The 20,641-nt window shown below is 48.8% G+C and overlaps 8 protein-coding genes across 8 annotated transcripts; 3 read left to right on the forward strand and 5 right to left on the reverse strand.

The window, feature by feature from the left end:
* Window positions 1-111: 111 nt before the first annotated feature.
* Window positions 112-2,527, reverse strand: mvp1 (sorting nexin Mvp1; the record flags this gene model as incomplete). Its single annotated transcript, XM_056951422.1, has 5 exons — window positions 112-321; window positions 376-969; window positions 1,020-1,162; window positions 1,215-1,970; window positions 2,035-2,527. 5 exons carry the CDS (start codon window positions 2,525-2,527, stop codon window positions 112-114), a joined length of 2,196 nt encoding a protein of 731 aa, XP_056817337.1.
* A 1,009-nt stretch (window positions 2,528-3,536) lies between these two features.
* On the forward strand, window positions 3,537-5,369 carry N7506_002127 (L-glutamate gamma-semialdehyde dehydrogenase; the record flags this gene model as incomplete). Its single annotated transcript, XM_056951423.1, has 3 exons — window positions 3,537-3,659; window positions 3,709-3,816; window positions 3,885-5,369. 3 exons carry the CDS (start codon window positions 3,537-3,539, stop codon window positions 5,367-5,369), a joined length of 1,716 nt encoding a protein of 571 aa, XP_056817338.1.
* A 911-nt stretch (window positions 5,370-6,280) lies between these two features.
* N7506_002128 (putative proline oxidase Put1) lies at window positions 6,281-7,525 on the forward strand (the record flags this gene model as incomplete). The annotated part of the gene is made up of 1 exon (XM_056951424.1): window positions 6,281-7,525. The coding sequence occupies one exon, from the start codon at window positions 6,281-6,283 to the stop codon at window positions 7,523-7,525; it is 1,245 nt and encodes a 414-aa protein (XP_056817339.1).
* A 256-nt stretch (window positions 7,526-7,781) lies between these two features.
* Window positions 7,782-10,346, forward strand: N7506_002129 (Zn(II)2Cys6 transcription factor; the record flags this gene model as incomplete). The annotated part of the gene is made up of 9 exons (XM_056951425.1): window positions 7,782-7,846; window positions 7,904-8,026; window positions 8,073-8,276; window positions 8,326-8,483; window positions 8,533-9,074; window positions 9,139-9,412; window positions 9,467-9,642; window positions 9,692-9,878; window positions 9,934-10,346. The coding sequence occupies 9 exons, from the start codon at window positions 7,782-7,784 to the stop codon at window positions 10,344-10,346; spliced, it is 2,142 nt and encodes a 713-aa protein (XP_056817340.1).
* A 256-nt stretch (window positions 10,347-10,602) lies between these two features.
* On the reverse strand, window positions 10,603-12,467 carry N7506_002130 (uncharacterized protein; the record flags this gene model as incomplete). Its single annotated transcript, XM_056951426.1, has 10 exons — window positions 10,603-10,686; window positions 10,744-10,859; window positions 10,914-10,941; window positions 10,996-11,193; window positions 11,248-11,462; window positions 11,519-11,662; window positions 11,721-12,052; window positions 12,104-12,176; window positions 12,232-12,245; window positions 12,301-12,467. The coding sequence occupies 10 exons, from the start codon at window positions 12,465-12,467 to the stop codon at window positions 10,603-10,605; spliced, it is 1,371 nt and encodes a 456-aa protein (XP_056817341.1).
* A 301-nt stretch (window positions 12,468-12,768) lies between these two features.
* Window positions 12,769-15,710, reverse strand: N7506_002131 (2-oxoglutarate dehydrogenase family protein; the record flags this gene model as incomplete). The annotated part of the gene is made up of 2 exons (XM_056951427.1): window positions 12,769-13,307; window positions 13,361-15,710. The coding sequence occupies 2 exons, from the start codon at window positions 15,708-15,710 to the stop codon at window positions 12,769-12,771; spliced, it is 2,889 nt and encodes a 962-aa protein (XP_056817342.1).
* Window positions 15,711-17,820: 2,110 nt separating this feature from the next.
* N7506_002132 (uncharacterized protein) lies at window positions 17,821-19,354 on the reverse strand (the record flags this gene model as incomplete). Its single annotated transcript, XM_056951428.1, has 4 exons — window positions 17,821-17,940; window positions 17,996-18,178; window positions 18,226-18,609; window positions 18,668-19,354. 4 exons carry the CDS (start codon window positions 19,352-19,354, stop codon window positions 17,821-17,823), a joined length of 1,374 nt encoding a protein of 457 aa, XP_056817343.1.
* A 424-nt stretch (window positions 19,355-19,778) lies between these two features.
* Window positions 19,779-20,425, reverse strand: N7506_002133 (RidA family protein; the record flags this gene model as incomplete). Its single annotated transcript, XM_056951429.1, has 4 exons — window positions 19,779-19,925; window positions 19,977-20,150; window positions 20,197-20,210; window positions 20,266-20,425. 4 exons carry the CDS (start codon window positions 20,423-20,425, stop codon window positions 19,779-19,781), a joined length of 495 nt encoding a protein of 164 aa, XP_056817344.1.
* Between the last annotated feature and the right edge of the window lie 216 nt (window positions 20,426-20,641).

Below are 20,641 nucleotides of genomic sequence, written 5' to 3' on the forward strand. Positions count from 1 at the left end.
TGCAAGGCACGCGCATCCCGCGCCTCGGAGAAAATCAAACCAACGAGACGGACAATCCCACTGATGTACGAGTACGAACAAGTTGAGGCCCAATGCTGCTCGCCTACCCAGCTACACGCCCGTCGGCATCCCCTCAACTTCGTCGCTCAAGCCACGCCAGTTGTCCGCCTGCAGTTCGGAGTACTTGACCCGCTCCTGACTCCAGTCTTGATGCAGGCGGCTGATGTGATATTGGCTCTGCTGGAAGTGTACCAGTTCATCCCGGATGCACTCCTTGATGAAGACGCCCCGGGCATGCTGCTCGACGATAGATTCCTTGTCCTGGAGTGATCGATGTTAGTGGGAGAAATGGGATTAGTGTTTCATAAATCTCACCTTGAGAATAGAGTCCCCGAGTCTGTCGATCTCCCCGGGCTTGACGGTGCCCGCGGGTCGGCCATGCAGATCCGTCAGCTTCTGTTCGTTGGTCTCGATTCGCCGCTCCAGCTGTGGGATATTGTTCCGTGCATAACGATCACGGCGATCGAACATCTCCCGAACACTGACCAGGCAATCGCGTTGCCGCTTGAGATCTTCCAGAACCCCCTCAGTCCACCCTCGGGCCTCGTCTTCCAATAAGCTTTGACTGGTAGAGAGGTGACGAGCGGTGGCTGTAATGCCTTCATTGAGAGCCGGGATGTCGTTGGTATCCACGGCATACGTGTCTTTGGTGACTTCCGTCAAAGACTGCAGGGCGAGAGAAAATCGGAGATGGTCCGCGGCCAGTCCATCATTCCGTTTAGCCAGCCTTTCAAGCAAAGTGCATAGATTAATATAGATTTCAGCAGATCTCTTGACACCACTGCGCACGGTTTCGAATGTATCATTGAGGGTTTCAGGCAGGGAATCTTCGAGGTCCTTGGGGAGAGTACGCCCCACAAATTCATCTTGGACTGAGATTGTGGCCTGTTTGCGCCATACAGAGAGTTCCTAGTTGAAAGGTCAGTAGTTGTCGATTTATATAGGTGCACAAGACTCACGGTTGGGACTGTCAAGAACATGACAACCAGCTGTTCCTGGCCTAGAACGGGGTGGCGGACGAGTGCGTTGGTAAATCGGATGAGACCATGTCGGCGCTTTTCGAGGAAAGAAGATGAATCCGCTGAAAGGTGAGTGCCATTGACTTCATAGTTGTGAGTAAACGAGTAGGTGCGCCACTTCAGCGTTTTACGTACCTGAAACACGCTTGGGTGGAAGAAGAGGCAATTGCCTGAATGGGAACCGCTTCTGAAGACAATCCAGTAGCCAGACGAAATCGCTATAGCGCCGAATGACTGTACTACCCCTACGCGCCGACTTCACCTCATAGTTGCGGTGCTGGAACATGAACAATCCTTCCTTTTCGGGGAGCAAGGAAACAGTGACAGTCTCCTCCACCTGCGGATTTGTCGTGCTACGGCCGAGGCCCAAAGATCGGCGGCGCGGTGCAATACTGCTGGGTTCGTCTCCTGGGGGCCCGAACACACCCAGCGCTGCTCGATCGGTCCCTCCGAAGCTGCTCTCATCACTGTGACTTGGTCCGGCGAGAGTTGTATTTCCCCATCCTGACCCAGAGCTACTGGGTGGTGCAGCCGCTGTCTGGCCATTTGTATGCTCATGCTGGGACACACTTGTTTGGCTAGTCCCTTCGTTCACATGTGTGGACCAAGCATTTGTAGTAGAGCGCACACTACCGAAGTGGTTCGATGTACGATTATCAGCACCTCCCACCGCATGATTGTGGCCCCGGTGCAGCTGTGGACTGCCCCATGGATCGGCCTCCAATCCACCCAAGGACTCCTGCCGACTTATATGTGATCGCGCCGAGCCCGGCGTGGGCAAAGGATGTTCCTGTGGCGGGGGAGTTGCTGGTCGCTGGTCTTGTGGCTCGGAGGGCGCGTCGCCGGTCTGTCGTAACTTGTCGAGATAGTCGGTTTTAGGCTGCGGCAATTCTGCGGCAAATGCCCATTAGATATTTCATTGATATCTCCCCTAAAACTTCAAAAAATAACTCACTTTTGCGACGGTCGTCCACCGCATCGAAAGAGAGGTCTTCGCCCTCTTGCGCCAAGCCAACCAAAGCTAACAGCACATTGAACTCGCCACGACCCAATCCGCCGAAGCTCTCATGGTCCCCCGAGGCCACGAGGTTCAGGATCTTGCTTTGGTCTGTTGCGGATAACCCACTGCTCGAGAGAATCTCCCGAACAGAGGTCAGCCCAATGCCGGAGCCAACCCTGTCCCCGTTATTCAGGATCAAATCGTAGGCATCGATATAGCTCTCCGGTACGTCGGAGTTCGGAAGCAAGGTTCGGACCAGATCGCGCCGAGCTGCTCTTTTCGCTGAGTTGTTTTGGATGTTCCAGGGAGAGGAGCTGTCATCGCCGTCGTCATCGGCGAACAGCGATGAGCCGCCCGTAGCCGGTTCGTCGGCGAACAGAGAGGACTTTGATTTCTGAGCGAAGCCTCCTGTAGAGCGATCCTCTGGGGATTCGCCGAATAAGGACATTTGGGCGTTGTGGTTGCGCCGCTGGGGTCAGGTGTGGAGGTGAGGGCAATGACGATGTTGACGATCAGGCGGAGCTCGGAGGGGGCTGGGCGCACGGGGTGGCAATGTTTTCCACCACGAGCACACTGCAATCGCTAGAAACAAACTATCAAAAACAGAATTTTAACAATTCAAGATCGCGAAGAGATGAGGTTGGGAGTGCCGTGACCTCCGAGGGTTGGAGATAACGCAATGTCGCTGGTACCGCGCCTAACCAGGTTAGTCGCCTAAATCCGAAGTACCATGTACTTTCTAACAACTTTCCAAGAACTTGAGACATTTCAAATTTGGTATTGTATGTCAGCTTGAAATCTTATGTGCTACCTTTGTGCTGGACTTCTTATAGTGTTTGTTCCAAAATTGAAGTTTGACGAACCCCCAAAAAGACATTCCCTGCCGTTGTATATAACCCATCCTGCGGAGATGGATCGAGATCAAGCAAATTTGTTTGCTGCAACAAGGGCTTCATTCAGAGTCAGACATTAATTCGAGGACTCACTGGTTCGCAAAAAGAGCCAAAGCTTCTTTCCATGCCGATTACACCACGCAGTGCTGTTTTGCTTCAAGAGAAGATGATCCTGCGCTGAAGTCCTGTACAAACCCCACAATAAAGTCCCCTACATCTACAAGTACTTGCATTGCATTTTGGCTTTCTTCGACTAGGTAACTTACTCTTGTCGTTATTCTTGGCATATATCATAGATGCCCCGCTGTCTTGCCCTTATCGAACGTCGGCTGGCTGCACCGACATATCATTTTCGGGGTAGATCCACGTTCTCCACAGTTGTTACTTGAAGCTCAGTCGGACGCTCATTCCGACAGTATACATGGATCATGCTTTACCGATGCGCTCAAGTTGAATGGCTTATCTGTCGTGGGGTGTTTGTCGGAAATGGTGTCCATATAAAATCACCACAAACTGTCGTTCTTCACATCCTACACATAATTCTATTTTCTCTCTATACCCAATATGCGGCCTACTACGTTATCACGAGCAGCTCGGCTGAATTGCCTCAAGCCTCGCTCCCTTGCTGGCACGCCTCGACGATGCTTGACCATGTTGAGTCCTCCTAAATTTGAGAACGAAAAGATGGTGAGCTTGATCAAGTGACAAACCATCTGATCTTGACTAATTGACTCAGCTCAACTATGCAAAAGGTTCCCCAGAAAGGGCCGAGTTGACCCAGGCCATTCAAAAGCTCAAGGGTCAATTCCCTGTTACAATCCCCATCACGATCAATGGAGCAGAGGTACGCTTTGGATACAACACAGATCAGAACCTTGCAAAAGACGACATCAAGCTAACATTCCTTCACAGATTGAGACAAAAGAGTCTCGCTCCCAGCTTAACCCTTCAAAGCACCGCGAGATTGTCGCAAATTATGCCGCCGCCTCCCCAGAGCAGGTGAATGCCTCCATCGATGCTGCCCTCGGCGCCAAAGCCGCCTGGGAGGCAACACCCTTTGAGGACCGAGCTGCCATCTTCCTCCGCGCCTCCGAGTTGATCACTGGTAAATACCGCTCTGACATTGTTGCTGCCACAATGCTGGGACAGGGAAAGAACATCTGGCAAGCAGAGATCGATGCTCCTGCCGAGACAGCGGACTTCTTCCGTCATTATATCCAAGAGGCTTGGGCCTTGTACTCCCAGCAACCTCGGGTGCACCTCGATGGTAACTGGAATAAGATGGAGTACCGTCCACTTGAGGGCTTCACGTATGCAATTGCGCCTTTTAACTTTACCGCCCTTGGTGCTACCCTTGTTGGGCCTGCCGCATTACTTGGTAATGTGGTGATCTGGAAGCCATCAGACTCAGCTCTTCATGCCAGCTGGCTGCTGTACCAGATTCTGCTTGAAGCTGGTCTCCCTAAGGACGTTATTCAGTTCTTGCCTGGAGATGCCGAGCAAGTGACCAACACCGTTCTGAAGAGACCTGAATTTGGAGCCTTGACATTCATCGGCGCCACCTCTACTTTCAAGGGAATTCAAAAGAAAATTGGAGACGGAATCGGCGCTGGAATTTACAACTCCTACCCTCGAGTGGTCGGTGAGACAGGAGGCAAGAATTGGGGTATTGTCCACCCATCCGCGGATGTTAGAAGTGCAGCCCTCAACACAATTCGGGCAGCCTTTGAATACCAGGGCCAGAAGTGCTCTGCCAACTCTCGTGTCTACGTTGCCGAATCTGTTTGGCCTGAGTTCAAGAAGGTTCTGGCCGAGGAAACCGCCGCGCTGAAGGTTGGTGATGTTGAAGACTACGCCAACTTCGTCAACCCTGTGATTCACGAGCGCTCATTCGACAAGCTCAACAAATTTATCGAGGGAGCCAAAACCGATGCTGAACTCGAGCTTGTTGTTGGCGGCAAGGCCTCCAAGGAAGAAGGTTACTATGTGCACCCCACTGTTTACCGGACGACTAACCCTGGCCACGACATCATGTCTGAGGAGCTGTTCGGACCCATTCTGGGAATCTATGTCTACCCCGATGCTGAGTGGGAACAGACTCTGAAACTACTTGACTCAACCTCCCGCTATGCTTTGACTGGTAGTATCTTTGCCAAGGACCCGTATGTCAGTCGCCAGGCGCAGACTGTGCTGAAGCACGCAGCTGGTATGCTATATCTGAACACAAAGTGTACCGGCTCCACTGTGGCCCAACAGCCTTTTGGTGGTAGCCGTGACTCTGGCACGAATGACAAGACTGGTACCATGGCGCATTTGCAGCGATTTGTCAGTGCGCGAACCATCAAGGAAGAGTTTGTCCCATTGGAGAAGGTCACATACCCTTCCAATGAGGTCTAACTTTGAGAGGATATATAGAAAAGCTAGCCTGTGATTAAGGACCTTGGATTTGATAGCAATGATCATATAATGCCTACAATATTAAGTCTAAAATTTTCGTGAGAATGTAGCCTTGGAGGCATATTTGTAAAATTGAAGTATTGAGCGATTTGCCTGTTCATCCTAAGACAAGCCTTGCGAGGACGGAAAAGTTATACCATGGACAACGACAATGAAAAAACTTTGGAACTTCAGATCAAAAAGCTTGACGTCTCGGGCGACAGCTTTAGTCAAGCCGTCGAAGGCCACATACAGCATTCAAACGACAGATTCAAGTCGGCAGTGAGACTCCACCTGGGTACGTCTATACTTACAACGACGTGTGCTCTAGAAGTTCTAGCCCCAACTGAACGGATGGCAAGTCCAAGCGATGTAAAAGACACGGAACAGCTTTCCTGGATGTTTCGATACTCGGATACCCCGCAAAGTCAAGACTGAGCTGGCATCGCGGGACAGGGTTTCCTGGTTCCCAAACCCCCACCATCGGAGGATGACTCCGACGAGATGTCGGCTGACTGTCGGTGAGGAGATAGCAAGGTGGTATGTGGGATATTGGAAAGTTTCATGGTTAAGAGACAAAATGTATATAACACCCTGTGGCTTTGACCTATACTTCGCACTTGAGCTCTCGAACCATCTTAACGTTGTGCGAAACCCAGCCCAATATGCTTTCTCGATCTACTTCAATGAAACCACCACAGCGTGTTTTTATACAAAATACCTCTTCCTTGATATTCCGTCGACTTCGCTCAACAAAGTCCCATTACCACGATGCGGCGCTGGGATCAACAGTCCAGCCACCGGTTGAGGTTTCATCCATGGCTCGCCTGCCAACGAGATTCTTACTACGATCACTACTTCTGACGTCCTTGATGACTTCGAAACTATTCCTACGCCCCGCATTGGCTCTTATAAGCGTTCTCTCTACCTCCAAATCCGTGTTATTAAACCCAGACCGCAATGTTCCCTTGAACAAGCTGCTCCGCTGGACGGTTTACAACCACTTCTGTGCCGGGGCGAATAAGAAGGAAGTCTCGAAGACTGTGGCAGACATCAAAAAGATTGGCTATCAAGGTGTCATTCTGGGATACTCGAAAGAAATTGTGCTGGATCACAATGAAGCTACGTCTCGCGATCAGTCTGGTACTTCGCAATATAGCGACAAGTGCTATGAGATGGTTGATGAATGGAAGAACGGTACATTGGAGACCTTAGGAATGGTCGGCCCCGGTGACTTTCTGGCAGTAAAGTATGAACACCCACAATCCATTATCTCAATACAAAGGCTGATCTCATTCCTTAGGTTGACAGGTGCCGGTCCCGTCTCAGTGGATGCAATGATGGCTCGTGAGCCGATGCCGGAAGCTATGGCAAAAGCCGTGGACGAAATCTGCATTGCAACTGAGAAACAGGGTTCACGACTCTGGCTAGATGCCGAACAACAGATCCTGCAGAGAGGTCTTGACGACTGGGCCATTGATATAATGCGCAAGCATAACAAGGAAGAGACCCCAATCGTCTATAACACCATTCAAGGGTATCTCAAGGGATCCAAGGCAAATCTCGACCACCACCTCACATTAGCTGCACAGGAAGGCTGGACACTCGGGATCAAGCTGGTCCGAGGCGCATATATTGAACATGAGACACGCTCTCTCATTCACGATACCCAAAAAGATACCGATCAGTCCTATGACCTCATTGCCGATACGATGCTTTGCCGAAGAATGCCAACTGAGAGCAAAGATCTACCATTCCCGAACGCTGCACTTTTCCTTGCAACGCATAATGCCGCGAGTGCAGCAAAAGCGATCACCACCCATCAAAACCGCCTTCTCGCAAACAAACCTACGATCATGCTCGAATGCGGTCAAATTCAAGGCATGGCCGATGAACTCAGCTGCGAACTAGTCTCTAACTACGAGCGCGCTCTTGCAAACTCATCTGCAGCCAACTTGACTGTCCCCAAAGCTTTCAAGTGTATGACATGGGGCACGGTTGCCGAGTGCATGGGATATCTCCACCGACGGGCGATCGAGAATCGAGGGGCAGTCGAACGGACCCAGCATATGGTTACTGCATTACGACGTGAGTTGTGGCGACGAATCGTCGGATAAACGGTTATAACAACGACATTAGTTCATAGAGAGCACCAATAAGATCTAGTTTGTTCCACAAGCCGACTTTTTATAGTTCGAGGAGCCAATCATCGAGTGAGAACTTATCGATAAGAGAATGTCGGAACGGGATCCCGACATCGGGATTGCTTGCTCTTTTCCAACCTTCAGCATACCCCGCACTCTCCAGAGCTGCAGGCAGGACGAAGTAGATATCGGAGACCTGCCCCGGAAGCACAGACGTGCTTCTCAATCTATGAACCCCTCGGCGCACCAAATAGGCATGCCTGCAACACCAAAACCCAAGAAATGCCAGAAGGCGTAAGTCATCACGCGCTCTTTGTAGGTTCATTGCTAAAACCGCACTCAATTGAACAGATGCGAGCGATGTCGGTCTATGAAAGTGAAATGCTCTGGATCCAGTCCTTGCACAAGATGTGCTCGGAGGAAGAAGCCTTGCCACTTTCCAGTGGAGGAGAATCGGATTTCGGTATCGGAACGGTGAGTTTGGCTCTCCGATTGGCTTTCTTTACTAACGACATTCCAGATACCTGCGCGAATTGGAAGCGCATATCAACAGAAGTGGAAGCTCTGGGCAGAATACTGTCTTACCACATCCTGATCACAGTCCCCTAGAGGAGACCTTGTTTATGGGAAATGAGGATACAGAAATTCCTCCAACTCCCCACACGTCTGACACTTTGCTTGAAAACCAAGCTCATATTGGCTGGCAGCCGGCCCGTCATGGTAGGTCCTCGTTTTACTTCGCTTGAGCTTTGTGCTGATCAATACGCATGCAGGAATGGGCCCGCCCTTACATACACCAGAAACCCCCCCGGAGAGGATATGAGGACAATCGTGCCATCACGCATACTTCCCACCAATCTAGATTCTCCAAGAACCCTTTGGTTGATCGAGATCCCTCTTTTGCACAAACCCCAGATGGCCGATTTTGTACGTCTTCATGATATTTGCCGCTCCACCACAGTACTAATCCGTATTTTTAGGGTACATGGGACCAACATCATCATGGTCCTTCTGTCGCCGTGTCCTTGCACTGATAGGGAGAAAAGTGCCTGAGTCAAACTGTCCACCAGATCCATTCCATATTGATGGCACCGCCTTCAAGTTACACTGGCGACCGTTCCCGCCAGACGAAGTACCCGACGTTACTAATCTACCTCCATTGGACTATGCACTGTTTTTATTCAACACAGTTAAATTCTACTTTGGGTTTCTTTCATTTATGATCGACGAGACATCTTATTTACGAGATCTGCATCAGTTCTACAAAGATCCGGCAGCCAAAGCATCTTCCGCCAGGCCATGGTATTGCCAGTATTTGCTCGTGTTGGCATTTGGAAAAGCATTTTTGACGCAGAAGAATCATTCTGGGACTCCGCCAGGTCACCAATACGCATCACGAGCGATGGCTCTGTTACCAGATTTGTCTGGCATTGATGAAAACCCTCTGGCTTGTATCCAGGCTTTGAGTCTGGGTGCTGTCTATCTTCAATCAATAGATATGAGGAGAGCAGCGTTTCAACATGTGAGTAAATATGAGATTTCGAAGAATTCTCAACAGCTTGGAGGCTGACTGGACGTGTGCTTAGATTGGTCATGCTCTGCGTGGTTGTATCATTGAAGGCATTCATCGACATGTACCCGAGGAAATATGTGGGCCTAAACTATCACAAAGGTGTAGGACGATATTCTGGGTGGTATACATGCTCGATCGCGAGTTCTCTGCTCTGATCGGTGCACCGAGCTCTATTCGAGATGAGGACATCACTGTCAAGCTACCGGCGGAGATGGACAACTCGGTGGAACATATCAACCTGACATTACATGTTCGACTTTCGCGACTGATGGCTACAATTCTGACCAGTAAGACTCTATCATTTCCCTTTTGAGGCCAAATAAACACTGACAACAATATAGCCGTCTACGGAGTAGATAATGACTTCGATGACACACTTGTGCGAAGCACGCAGTCGATCCTTCATAGCATGGCTGAGCTCTCGCAAGATTTGACAGATTTTCTTGACACTCATTTCCACGGCTTAATCAGTCGGGCCTCAAAAATGGCGATCAGATTGATGCTGGCTCACCATCATGTGAGTGAATCCAGACAATCTAGAAATACGGACAAACTAACAGAAACAGTGCGTGGTTTTGACGACAAGGCCACTAGTCATGTGCGCTCTTCATATGCACATTGAGCGAACAGAGCGACAAACTTCTCAAACAATTGCTCTATCTAATCCTGTTTCATCCCTTTTACAATGCTGTGCCGAGTCCGCACAGACAATTCTCCAGACCCTTCGTGTTTTAGCCGACGATGATTTAATGGGTATGATGCGTTTTCCTTTTTTAAAAAACACCTCTTCTCTGACTGAAATCCACAGATGCATTCTTACCATTCCAAATCGAAGATGCATCGTCTTCTGCATTCGTTCTATACCTGATTCGTGCAATTGCACCATCGGTCATTTCAAATGACGCCTGGTGCGAAAATTTGGAATGTGTGTTGGACAAGTTGATATCAAAAGGAAATTTGGCTGCGCCTCTGCGGAGGCTTGAGCTAAGACAATTGGAGCATGTGTTGGCGCCTTTGACGCCAAAGCTGTCTTACCGACCTCCGCCCAGAGACATTCATGAGGAAAATGAAATTAACGAGGAATCCTATATGTTTGACCAGGAAGAATTCGAGTGGGATATGCTCGGGCTGAATTCTTCCGTCAGTCTTCCACCACAAGAGCTGTTAGATCTTGCCGATCAGCTGGATGTGGAAGGTATCATGCAGTCTGTCGGGGGTTGATTTCTACTTCTAGATTTGAGAGAAGTGAACAGCATTAAAAATACCCAAGTCTGAACGGGTGAACCTTACGATTCATTGCACTCTATCCCAGGAATCCTTCTCATTAGCCAACGGTAACCGGTCCTCCAAGATAGAACAGTCACGAGTATTTGGGACAGAGATCTATGCTAGGAGCTCTCTTCGGAGTTTGTGCAAGATGCTCAACCACGCTAGTATTCATCGTCAAAGCCTCCACCTTATAGTCATGTCATCACTCTCAACTGTTGTCGGCACACGACCAACTGCCGCCTTCCGAGCTCTCATTGATGGCCCTCCCGGAGACGTACAATCCCATACCGCACTGCGAAACTATTGTCAGAACACACATTAAAGCACCGAGTTGAGCCTTGGAACATACTATGCCAAAAGCAATTGCTAAAATGCTTAGATTGCAGAACGTCAGGAAACCTTTCGATAGAGTTGAAAAATACTGTCCCCGATTCATATGAAGCCAGAAAAGGGCAGGGAAAGCATCTGTAAAGTTTATTAGCGATTGAACTGGGGTTTAGAAAGAACTGGTAGCCTCACAGCAGAGCATGCTTCCAAATAAAGAACTCTGAAGGGAAAGTCAGTAAAAATATCCACTAAAAATGCAGACTTGGCGCTGTACGATAAGACTCAAAAGATCATTGAAGACCGGAATAGACTCAGCAATAATCCATGCAACGGTCCAGACTGCAAGACCAATTCCTACCCAAGATCCAATTGCCAAAAAGCTGCGTTGATGCATATGATCGGAGCCTCGGAAGACACGGACGTAAATGTACTTGCAAGCAACATGGCCCTCAACAACACCTGAAACAATGACCTGATTTGGAGTATTGTCAGCTCCTAGTACTCAACATAATCGGTAATGACTGACCGTTGGGATGGCTAGACCATAGCAAATCTTCTTCATGAGTGGACCCGCAGATGACAGAGCTGGCGATTTGACGTCCGGGCCTGCATAGTGATAGATCACCATTGCAGTGACGAGATACATCACGGTGTCTACTATTTGGAGCATTGCCAGAGATTTGGGGAAAGTTCGTGGATCCTCCGTCTCCGAGACAAATCCGAAAAATGTAGCGTGCGCAACTTGAAAGACAGGTCAACTTTGCCAGTGCTGTGAACTCAATCCACATCGGACTTACTGTATGCAAATATAATGTTTGTCACGGCTAAGAAGCCCTTGTAAAAGCTGGTCTCTCTCACGACGTCATTGTGGGCAGTTCCATCAGCTTCAACCCCGATAGAAACCATAGTGACTACAGTCGCTATGAATATACTCGCAAAGGCTAAATAGGGTCAGACTGAAAGATAAATGGGTGTATGAATTTACACAAAGAAACTTACATGCGACAGACATCCAGTACACTTTTCCCATAGTCCGTGGAAGAGCACCCAGGAAGCAGACAACGAGTCCAACAACACCAAAGACTGTAGTGCATGTACCATGCATAGTCAGAGTGTTCATCAAAATAGTGAAGGTGAGCAGGTGACTTGACATCAAAAAAATTAGTAGTAGTAGCTGGCCTGTTCCTAAGATTTCACGGCCAACGCGGCCCATCAAAATCTCACCGGCGTCTCCCATACTATGAACATGTGGATGACGCAGCTTGAACTGCCCTATCACAAATCCAGTGTACCAGGAAATACCAGAAAGGAACACAATGAGAATTGCGGTGCTGATAGAATATCATGTCAGTCGCTTCCCCGAGTTTCCAGGAGTCACTTACGGTGCTATGCCCAGAGTTGCGACTGCCGATGGAAGGGAAAGGATCCCCAGCGAGATGTTAACGGCAATCATCACTATACATCAATGATCAGGCTTGAAAATTCAAAATCTTTCGGTCCATCAACTCACGCATTCCACAGTGCCTGCTCTGTGTGGTGAGAATCAATTACCACTTTTATTGACTGATTCAGAACTTACCACCATTTCATCGTTCGATACTTGACGTCTTTATTCTCTTCATTTCCGAATGGATCATTGTCCAAATCCCGATGAGGATCGTCTTTCGACTGGTCATGGAGGTTCGTGTCACTAGCAGTGGCCTCGGCATCTACCGACTCCCATTCGGGAGTTTCATCTTTTCCCATGGTGTTCCAATGTTGTAATCAATTTCCGAATGAATCGAACGGAGAATATGGGGCTTAGAGTTAATTCTTAAAAGTCAATCCAGAAATAGACGTTGAATGATCTCAATCAAGGGGTTGATTGCGAAACGACTTCTCGGAATGCGAGCAATTCCAGCCCAGCCACCTGAAGTAAACAAATATTCATTTCTAATCGGCTGCATCCTTGCTTTGAACTTCTGAAACAAATTGATCAATCCCGAGGTCACATCCAGAATCAACGGGTCACACCATTCATGGTAAGTACTTCAGTCGATGCTAAATATTAGACAGAAATTGCCCGGTCGTCATCACCACCAAATGCATCTTTCAATAGAGCACGCTCTTGGGCATGATGCTCCTTCACAAAGCCGGTAGCAACACTTGACGTCACTTGTCGTCCGGCAAACCGCACCCGTCGCCCTTTGTGTTGATCCGTTGTATCGAAAATAGTTTCTAATCGGGTCCGCGCAAACGCCCATGGTCCATCGTTCAGAGACTCTTCTTGGCACCAAACAATGTCGGAGGCTCCTGGATACTGGCTAAGGTTCTCTTTCACCTGCTGCCAAGGGAAGGGATGGAGCTGCTCGATGCGAGTAATGGCCGTGTCGGTTATGTTGTGGGCTTCACGGTAATTCGCCAGAGCCATGTAGACTTGCCCTGTACAGTAGATCACCCGTTTGATCCCAGATGGCTCGGCGATAGAGACTCCGTGGCTTGGATCAGGGATCACAGGCTGGAATCTTGAGTCTCCCATACAGTCCGTGACCTTCGACTTGACCATTGGGTTACGCAGGAGAGATTTCGAAAAGAAAATTATCAATGCTGTTGGCCACATGTTAGCAAAATCCTAGCGGTGAAGAAAATTTTCGACTTACGTTTCCTGAACTCGCGGTGAAGCTGTCGTCTCAACACGTGGAACAAGTTCGCGGGCGATGTCATGCAAACAACTTGAATATTGGCATCCTGGTGCTGTCTCTCCAACTTTTCTGGCGATGGATAATAGCGAGCATCTTCGTTGCACAATTGCAAAAATCTTTCCATGCGAGCAGATGAATGCTCGGACCCTTGGCCATCAAATCCATGGGGAAGGGACAGAACAAGCCCAGATCGCAGTAGCCATTTGTCTTCGCCAGATGAAATAAACAAATCAATGATACACTGAGCGTTGTTTGCGAAGTCTCCGAATTGGGCTTCCCACATCACCAAGGCGTTAGGATGCATGCAAGAATATCCATAATCGAAACCCATAACTCCGAATTCACTCAAAGAAGAGTTTCCAATCGTGAATCGAGCTTGATCTGGACTGAGTAAGTCAAGAGGGACAAGCTTTGAGGCGTCGTTTTGGTCATGAAGCACGGCATGGCGCTGGGAGAACGTGCCTCGCTCAACATCCTGGCCTGAAACCCGTACATGGTGTCCTTCTAGACAGAGACTCCCCATTGCCAGGGCTTCTGCTGTCGCCCAGTCCATACCTTGCTCGTCGCTGAAACTTTCTTGTCTTTTTTGGAGGATTCTGTTCAGACTCTTGTGTACACTGAAAGGCTTCTCAGGAACACCCATTTTGGTGGCGACGGTGTCGACGACGTCCTGGGTGATCGATGTCGGTTGCTCGGGATAAGTCTCTCGGGAAACTTCATCCGGCATTTTGAGACTTTTCCACTGCTCAGTGAGAAATTCGCGATCGATAGGTTGCATGCTCTTTCTGTTGTCGAGGCTTTCGCTCAGTTTATTCCAAACCGCACATTCCATCTGCGAGACTTCCTTGCGAGTTACTACTCCCTCTTGTAGCAGCTTTTCAATATAGAGCTTCAAATGCGGTGTCTTTTTGGCAATCTCCTCATACATCAATGGCTGGGTAAAGGATGGTTGATCCATCTCATTGTGTCCGTTCTTCCGATAGCAGATCAGATCGATCCAAACATCCTTTGCAAACATTGCTCGATAACTCGCTGCTAATTGCGATGCAAAGACCACCGCTTCAACATCATCAGCGTTGACATGGAAGATGGGAGCATCGATGCTCTTCGCGATATCGGATACATTAGACGATGTCCGGGAAGACTTTGGATCGGTAGTAAATCCAACTTGATTGTTGACAATCAAATGGACAGTTCCTCCAGTCTCATATGATTCCAGACCGGACAGTCCTAGAGTTTCATAGATCACACCCTGTCCTGAAAACGAGGCGTCGGTATGGCTGTTGAACACCATAGTTGATTTTTTGTCTCCTCCATTCTGCTGCTGGACAGCTCGGGCCATACCTTGAGCAACGGGATTCTGTGCTTCCAAGTGAGATGGGTTTGGTAGAATCGAGATATTGACGGTCTTTCCGGAAGGAGTTTTGCGGTCGTGATTCATCCCGAGGTGATACTTGACGTCTCCCGGAATGTCAGGACGGGATTTCATTTCGCCCAGGAACTCGTTGAAAATCAGCTCATTCGGCTTTCGCGTCACATTGCTGAGCATGTTTAATTTTCCACGGTGGCAGCATGGGAATATGATGTTGTGCACGCCATGCTCCGCACTTGTGTCAATGACTGCTTTCACCGCTGGAAGTTGGCTTTCGACACCTTCAAGTCCGAATCTTTTGGCATTCGGAAACTTGGTAGCGAGGAACTTTTCGAAATTGGTGGACCATATTAATCGATCAAGAATGGTCTTCTTCTCCTCCACTGAGAATTTGTAGGGAATGGGAGTCTCGATCCTCGCACGAATCCAATCGCGCTCTTCAGGTGTAGCAAGGTGCGAGTATTCGGCGCCAATTGAGCCACAGTATGTGTCTCTGCAGATCTCAAGGATTTCACGAAGTGTGGCCTGCTTCCCGACAGAGAACTGAAACTCGGGCAGTACTTCAGATCCCAACCCAAATGATCGATCCAAATCTGCCTCCGTCAAGCCGTTGAATGCCAGCTCGAGCTCGGATGGCGATTGCCTTGTATTCGAAGTTTCCAAGGGATTTGATTTTGCTGCTTTGTGGCCATGATCCCGATATGCTCGAACTAGGCGTTCTACCTTCGCCTGATCATCGTTTGATGACGGAATTCTCGTGGATTGGGGTTTGGTCAAGCCTGGGAGTAAGGGGGAGAAGTTAGGTGACAGCACGAGCGAGGCTTCTGATGGCTGGAATAGATGTGCAGGTGGTGTCTTGCCGTTTTCTATAGCCTCAAAATACATTTTCCAAGATGCATCGACTAAGCATGGATCTTTCTGCCAACTGGCGTACATGTCGTCCAGGTACTCAGCAGTGCTTCCGTGTAGAAAGTTGTCCGTCTGTAGCTATATCACCAAATATCAGGATTTGGGGTCAGTGACTGTTGTGAGTGATAGCCCTGGAGGATAACCTTACATGTCGTTGCCTCTGTAGTAGGCTGACCGGCCGGTGTAGTCTCATGTTTCGACATCCGCCGATGACATTTGAACTTCCATGAGGGCGAGTGAACCCCCGGGCAAAAGAGGCCATCATTGAGAGCATGATAGTTGGGACTTCCTTGATTTCAAAAGGTTAATGCTGTTGGGCTTGTATACATTGAGGTGGTAACTAGCATGAATCTTGAAACGATTCGGAACCTTGGAAAACAAGGCCCCCAGAGTATACGAAAAATCAGGACTCAGGAGTACCGAAGAGAGGACCACAAATGTAACTCAATTCCAACACCTATTCGACTTGAAATATTGTCTATTTCTCTTTCTATGCAAAGTGGCGGGGTTTCGGTGAAAGTCACTTTCACCATATACCCGCGAAGTAACCGACCGAAATGTCGGGTCCAAATCCCGACATGCTTCGACACCACTGTAACTATAACACCCACAGCTCACAACCCCATAGCAGCACCCCGTGGCCGGGGCCATGAATGATTACCTAAGTTTTGCGCTCTTCCAAGGTTGGAGGGTCTTCAAACAGTAACTATCATGTCCTATATCATCATCTAAATTCTTTCAACTGGGAACCAAAGCCTCGAACCGGTGATCCCACCACATAGCTCTGTCAGACATCGTGAGCTCCACTCCCCGAGCTCACGCCCACGTATGGATGTGTGCCGGTCTCCTATTTCTCTTATTCTATGTCTACCTTCTCTCTCCGTTCAATCTTGCTTTGGCCCTGGCCCTTTTCAGCCGTCACCCTTGTCGCCGAGTCGGTAGTTGAATCAACCTAGCACCTTATGAACCCTTCCTAAGTGTTCTGTCATGTTGTCGTGTCGGTTGAACGACTTCATACACAAAGGGCAATTAAAAGCGCGTGGGTCGACGTGTTGCGTATCGATGTGCCTCATCAAAGCTGGTTTCCCAGAGAAGGGCTCGGAGTGTTTGCAATCTTGCCAATGGCATTGAAAGACTTTCTCGGGCTTCCTTCGATAGCAAACATGGGTTAGCGACCTGAAACAATCAAGGATAACTGATGACTCCCGAGGAAGGAACTCACTTTCGCTTCTGTGGGCTTTTTTGGATATGATCATATGCTCTTGTTTGCTTGATGCTAATCTCGCTAGTAGTCTCCAGCGAGGAGTGATCTTGGCAAAGATCCGAAGACGCCACAGAAGCGGTCACATTGACGACTGTTCCGAGACCAAGGGAGCTCGTAACGAAAGCTTCATCATCACGAACTGAGAAATCTTGCGTTTCATCAGGGCTAGCGCCACTGCCCTCGGTGCCCATAAAAGTTGAGCCCGTGCTACCCGAGGATGCCATTGAAGGCTGCAATAATCTACCGAGTAGATCATCATCTGTAGTCATTGTATAAGAGAGCCCTGATATCCAGTCATATTCGTCAAGTGTGTTGCTTATGTCAACAAAGTGGGAGGCATAATCAAAAGGTGTCATCATATAACTTGGACGATTTGTAGGAATGGCAAAATGGTATGTTCCAACGAAACCAGAGCTAATTTCAGCGGTCTTTATAGACATAGACGGGCTCACACGATGATGCGTCCAAATAGAAAGCAGGTAACTATCGATAGGGTCAAGACCAGGTTGCTGCAGATGGATTGCAGATGGATTGCAGATGGAATTACCGGTTGGGTTTAGTCCGACATCAAATCACACAGATCAGCGAGTCAGACCCCCGGGGGCTGCATAGAAGTCAGGCCGACGAATCAGAATCCAAAAGTCTTCCTGCAAGATTGGAACATTTCCAAAGATCACGTGGCGATGGCAAATTGGCGGTTTGGGCAAAGCAGACGATTTTTCTTCATTGTTTGTTTCCCCCAACGCTTCTGCACCCACATGGGCGACAGCAGCTCGGCAATTCAAGCAAACTTACGGAATGGGTTTGCTCCCCACCACTTCTTGTGTTCACGGAGATTGATGGTAAAAATTGCCAAATAGCGGTCTCCGGAGCCTAAACACCTAGTAACATGGTCTCCGGATTTTCCAAGTACTTCTTGATGAGAACCAAAAATTTCACAGCCTCACGTCCATCGATGATCCGGTGATCATATGTCAGCGCAACGTACATCATCTGTACCGCACATTAGATTCATGAACACAATGAGTTCCAAATTAGAAAGACCTACTGGGCGAATCTCAACCTGGCCATTGACAGCAACTGGCCGGTCTTGAATACCATATGTTCCCAAAACCGCAGTCTGCGGCAGATTGATGATAGGTGTGCCGAACAGCGAGCCCCATATACCGCTGTTGCTGATCGTAAAGCTTCCTCCGTTGAGATCGTCCATAGTCAACTTGCCGTCTCGAGCCTAAACTTGTCAACTTTCTCCCCGGTAGCCACTTGGAGAGATTTTACCTTCTTGACCAGCTCAGCGATACCTTTCTCAATCTGCAAGATGCTCATCGACTCGATGTTCCGAAGAACAGGAGTCACAAGTCCCTTCGGGATGGAAGCTGCGACGCTCAAGTCAACATAGTTGCGATACACAATGGTATCGTCGTTTTCGATCGAAGCGTTGACCGCGGGAATTTCCTTCAAGGCCAGAACGGAGGCCCTGGCCATGGATCCCATGAGACCAAGCTTCACGCCATGTTTTTCCAATGCCTCTTCTTTGTTGTTCTTTCTGAACTGCATCAAGCGGGTCATGTCAACTTCGTTGAAGGTTGTCAAGAATGCGGCGGTATTTTGTGACTCTTTGAGGCGTTGTGCAGTGCGCTTTCGGATTCGAGTCATCTTGACCTGTGGTTATAGAGTATCATTAGTATACTTCATCGGGCAGAGAATGATACGCACTTGCCTTTTCTTCTGCTCGACTAGGTATCATACCCTGGAAGGCATTGGGTGCCTCCGTCGATTGAGCAGGTGCAACGTCTTTCTTTGGACTAGTCGTATCTTTCGATGCCTCGCGCTCTGGTTTGGAGAACTCCGTAGGCATTGTTTCCGCTGCCGGGGGAGGAGTAGAGCTTTGAGTCGCTTGCGTTGAATTGTGCTGCAGATTGCTCTGCTTCGATGCGGACTGCGCATTCTCTGACTCGGGTTCGCTTTCGGGCTGCTTTTGGCCGGGCTGAATTTCTGCAATGACTTGATCAACAGTCACAACATCCCCCTCGGCAACGAGCAGCTGTTGTATGATGCCAGACTGTGTCGCATTCACAGAAACGTCGATCTTATCGGTCTCGATTGTTGCCAGTTCCTCGTCGACTTCAATGAAATCACCGATGCTTTTGCTGAATTGACTCAAGGTTCCCTCTGTGATGGACTCTGCCATGGGTGGAACTCGCACAACAACCTTGGAATCATTGTTGCGCGGCGAGCTGCTAAACAGTCGAAGATGATACTGGGGATGCGAGGAAAGCTTGGGGTAGAATGTGGATGGCCTGCGTGAAAGTATCGGCTGGGTTTGCATGTATCGTCCGGGGGTGTGGGTACGTAGCAACGCTTTAGGAAGCCGCAGAACCGGCCTTGAAGTCCAACGCGATGCCATATTTCTGTGGTGTGGTGACTGACAACAGATTATATCGAGCTGGTTATCAAGTCAAAATATCTGAAATGTCTCAAGTCCCGTTTTGACAAAAGAAAAGAGATTCGGGCAGTTTTGCCGCGTTTCGGCATGTTGTCATTTCGCCGGGGCGACGATATAGGCGACTCCGGCAGTGCTCGCATGGTGCTCCCGACGTTCTAGATAGATTCCGGGGTCAAAAAGCTTGTTTTTAGGTCCAAAGAAGCCGAAAGTCCTATATCTCGGTGCTTCCGAGTAAATCTCATGACCAATGTGGAAATGTGATCACACAAAGTTTGAGGCCGTTTACTGCACAATTCTATTCAATGTCGATTTTTTGCTATTCTAAAAAAGCTAAAATCCAAATCCAACTTGCTATGGTATCTTGTATGTAACTCAAACGATTTCGTCAAATAACAGCAATGAAATCCACCTGAATATCCACACCGGCGGGCAGCTTTGACACCTCAACCATAGATCGCGCGGGGCGATGCGGAAACGCAGGATCATAGACCGATGCAAACTCAGGCATGACGCTTGCATCTTTAATATAGACCTATATGATATTAAGTATGGGATGAGGATCTAGAAGCGAATTGCCACTGACCACCACTTTGACGACTCTATCGAGACCGGTACCCGAAGCTTTGAGAATTGCTTCCGTATTCTTGATGATAGCTTTGGTCTGCTCCGTCATTGAGCCTTTGATAAGATTGCCTTGCGCATCAGCGGGGATCTGGCCGGACAACCATACTTGCCCGGCGGCTTTAATCGCTTGTGACTGGGTCGATTGTTAGAGCAGATTTCCAAGAGTCGGATCAACATACATAATGCGCAAAAGCTATGTACGAGATCAGTAAACCGAATAAGTAGAGTAAATAGGTGCATTCACTTACGTGCATATGCTTCGTTTGTTTGCACGCTGGACACCAGGGTGTACTTAGGCAGACTGGAAGACATGGCTTGAGTTCGAACAATTGGAGATCGAGACACAGTCGCCGAGATGAGGTTCATCCGACTTAATGCGAGAGCAGTGCGTGAGTTTCGGCTAAACATGATGAAATATGAAGATTCAATGGCTCGTCGTGGTGATTGTTGACCCCTCCCGAGAGATCTTAACTAGAGATCTTATCGTGGAGATGTCGGGATCCCATCCCGATTGTCGGAGCTTCATCCGACATTCGTTTTTTTCACCGAAGTGGCCAACCGAAGCGCAGTATCACATCATATGTATATCAAGCCTCGTGGTCTCTCCGAGTTTGTTTGATATTT

The sequence above is a fragment of the Penicillium brevicompactum genome (genome assembly GCF_028827555.1).
Source record: "Penicillium brevicompactum strain IBT 35665 chromosome Unknown utg000001l_segment0_segment0, whole genome shotgun sequence".
In the NCBI taxonomy this organism is placed as follows: Eukaryota; Fungi; Ascomycota; class Eurotiomycetes; order Eurotiales; family Aspergillaceae; genus Penicillium; species Penicillium brevicompactum.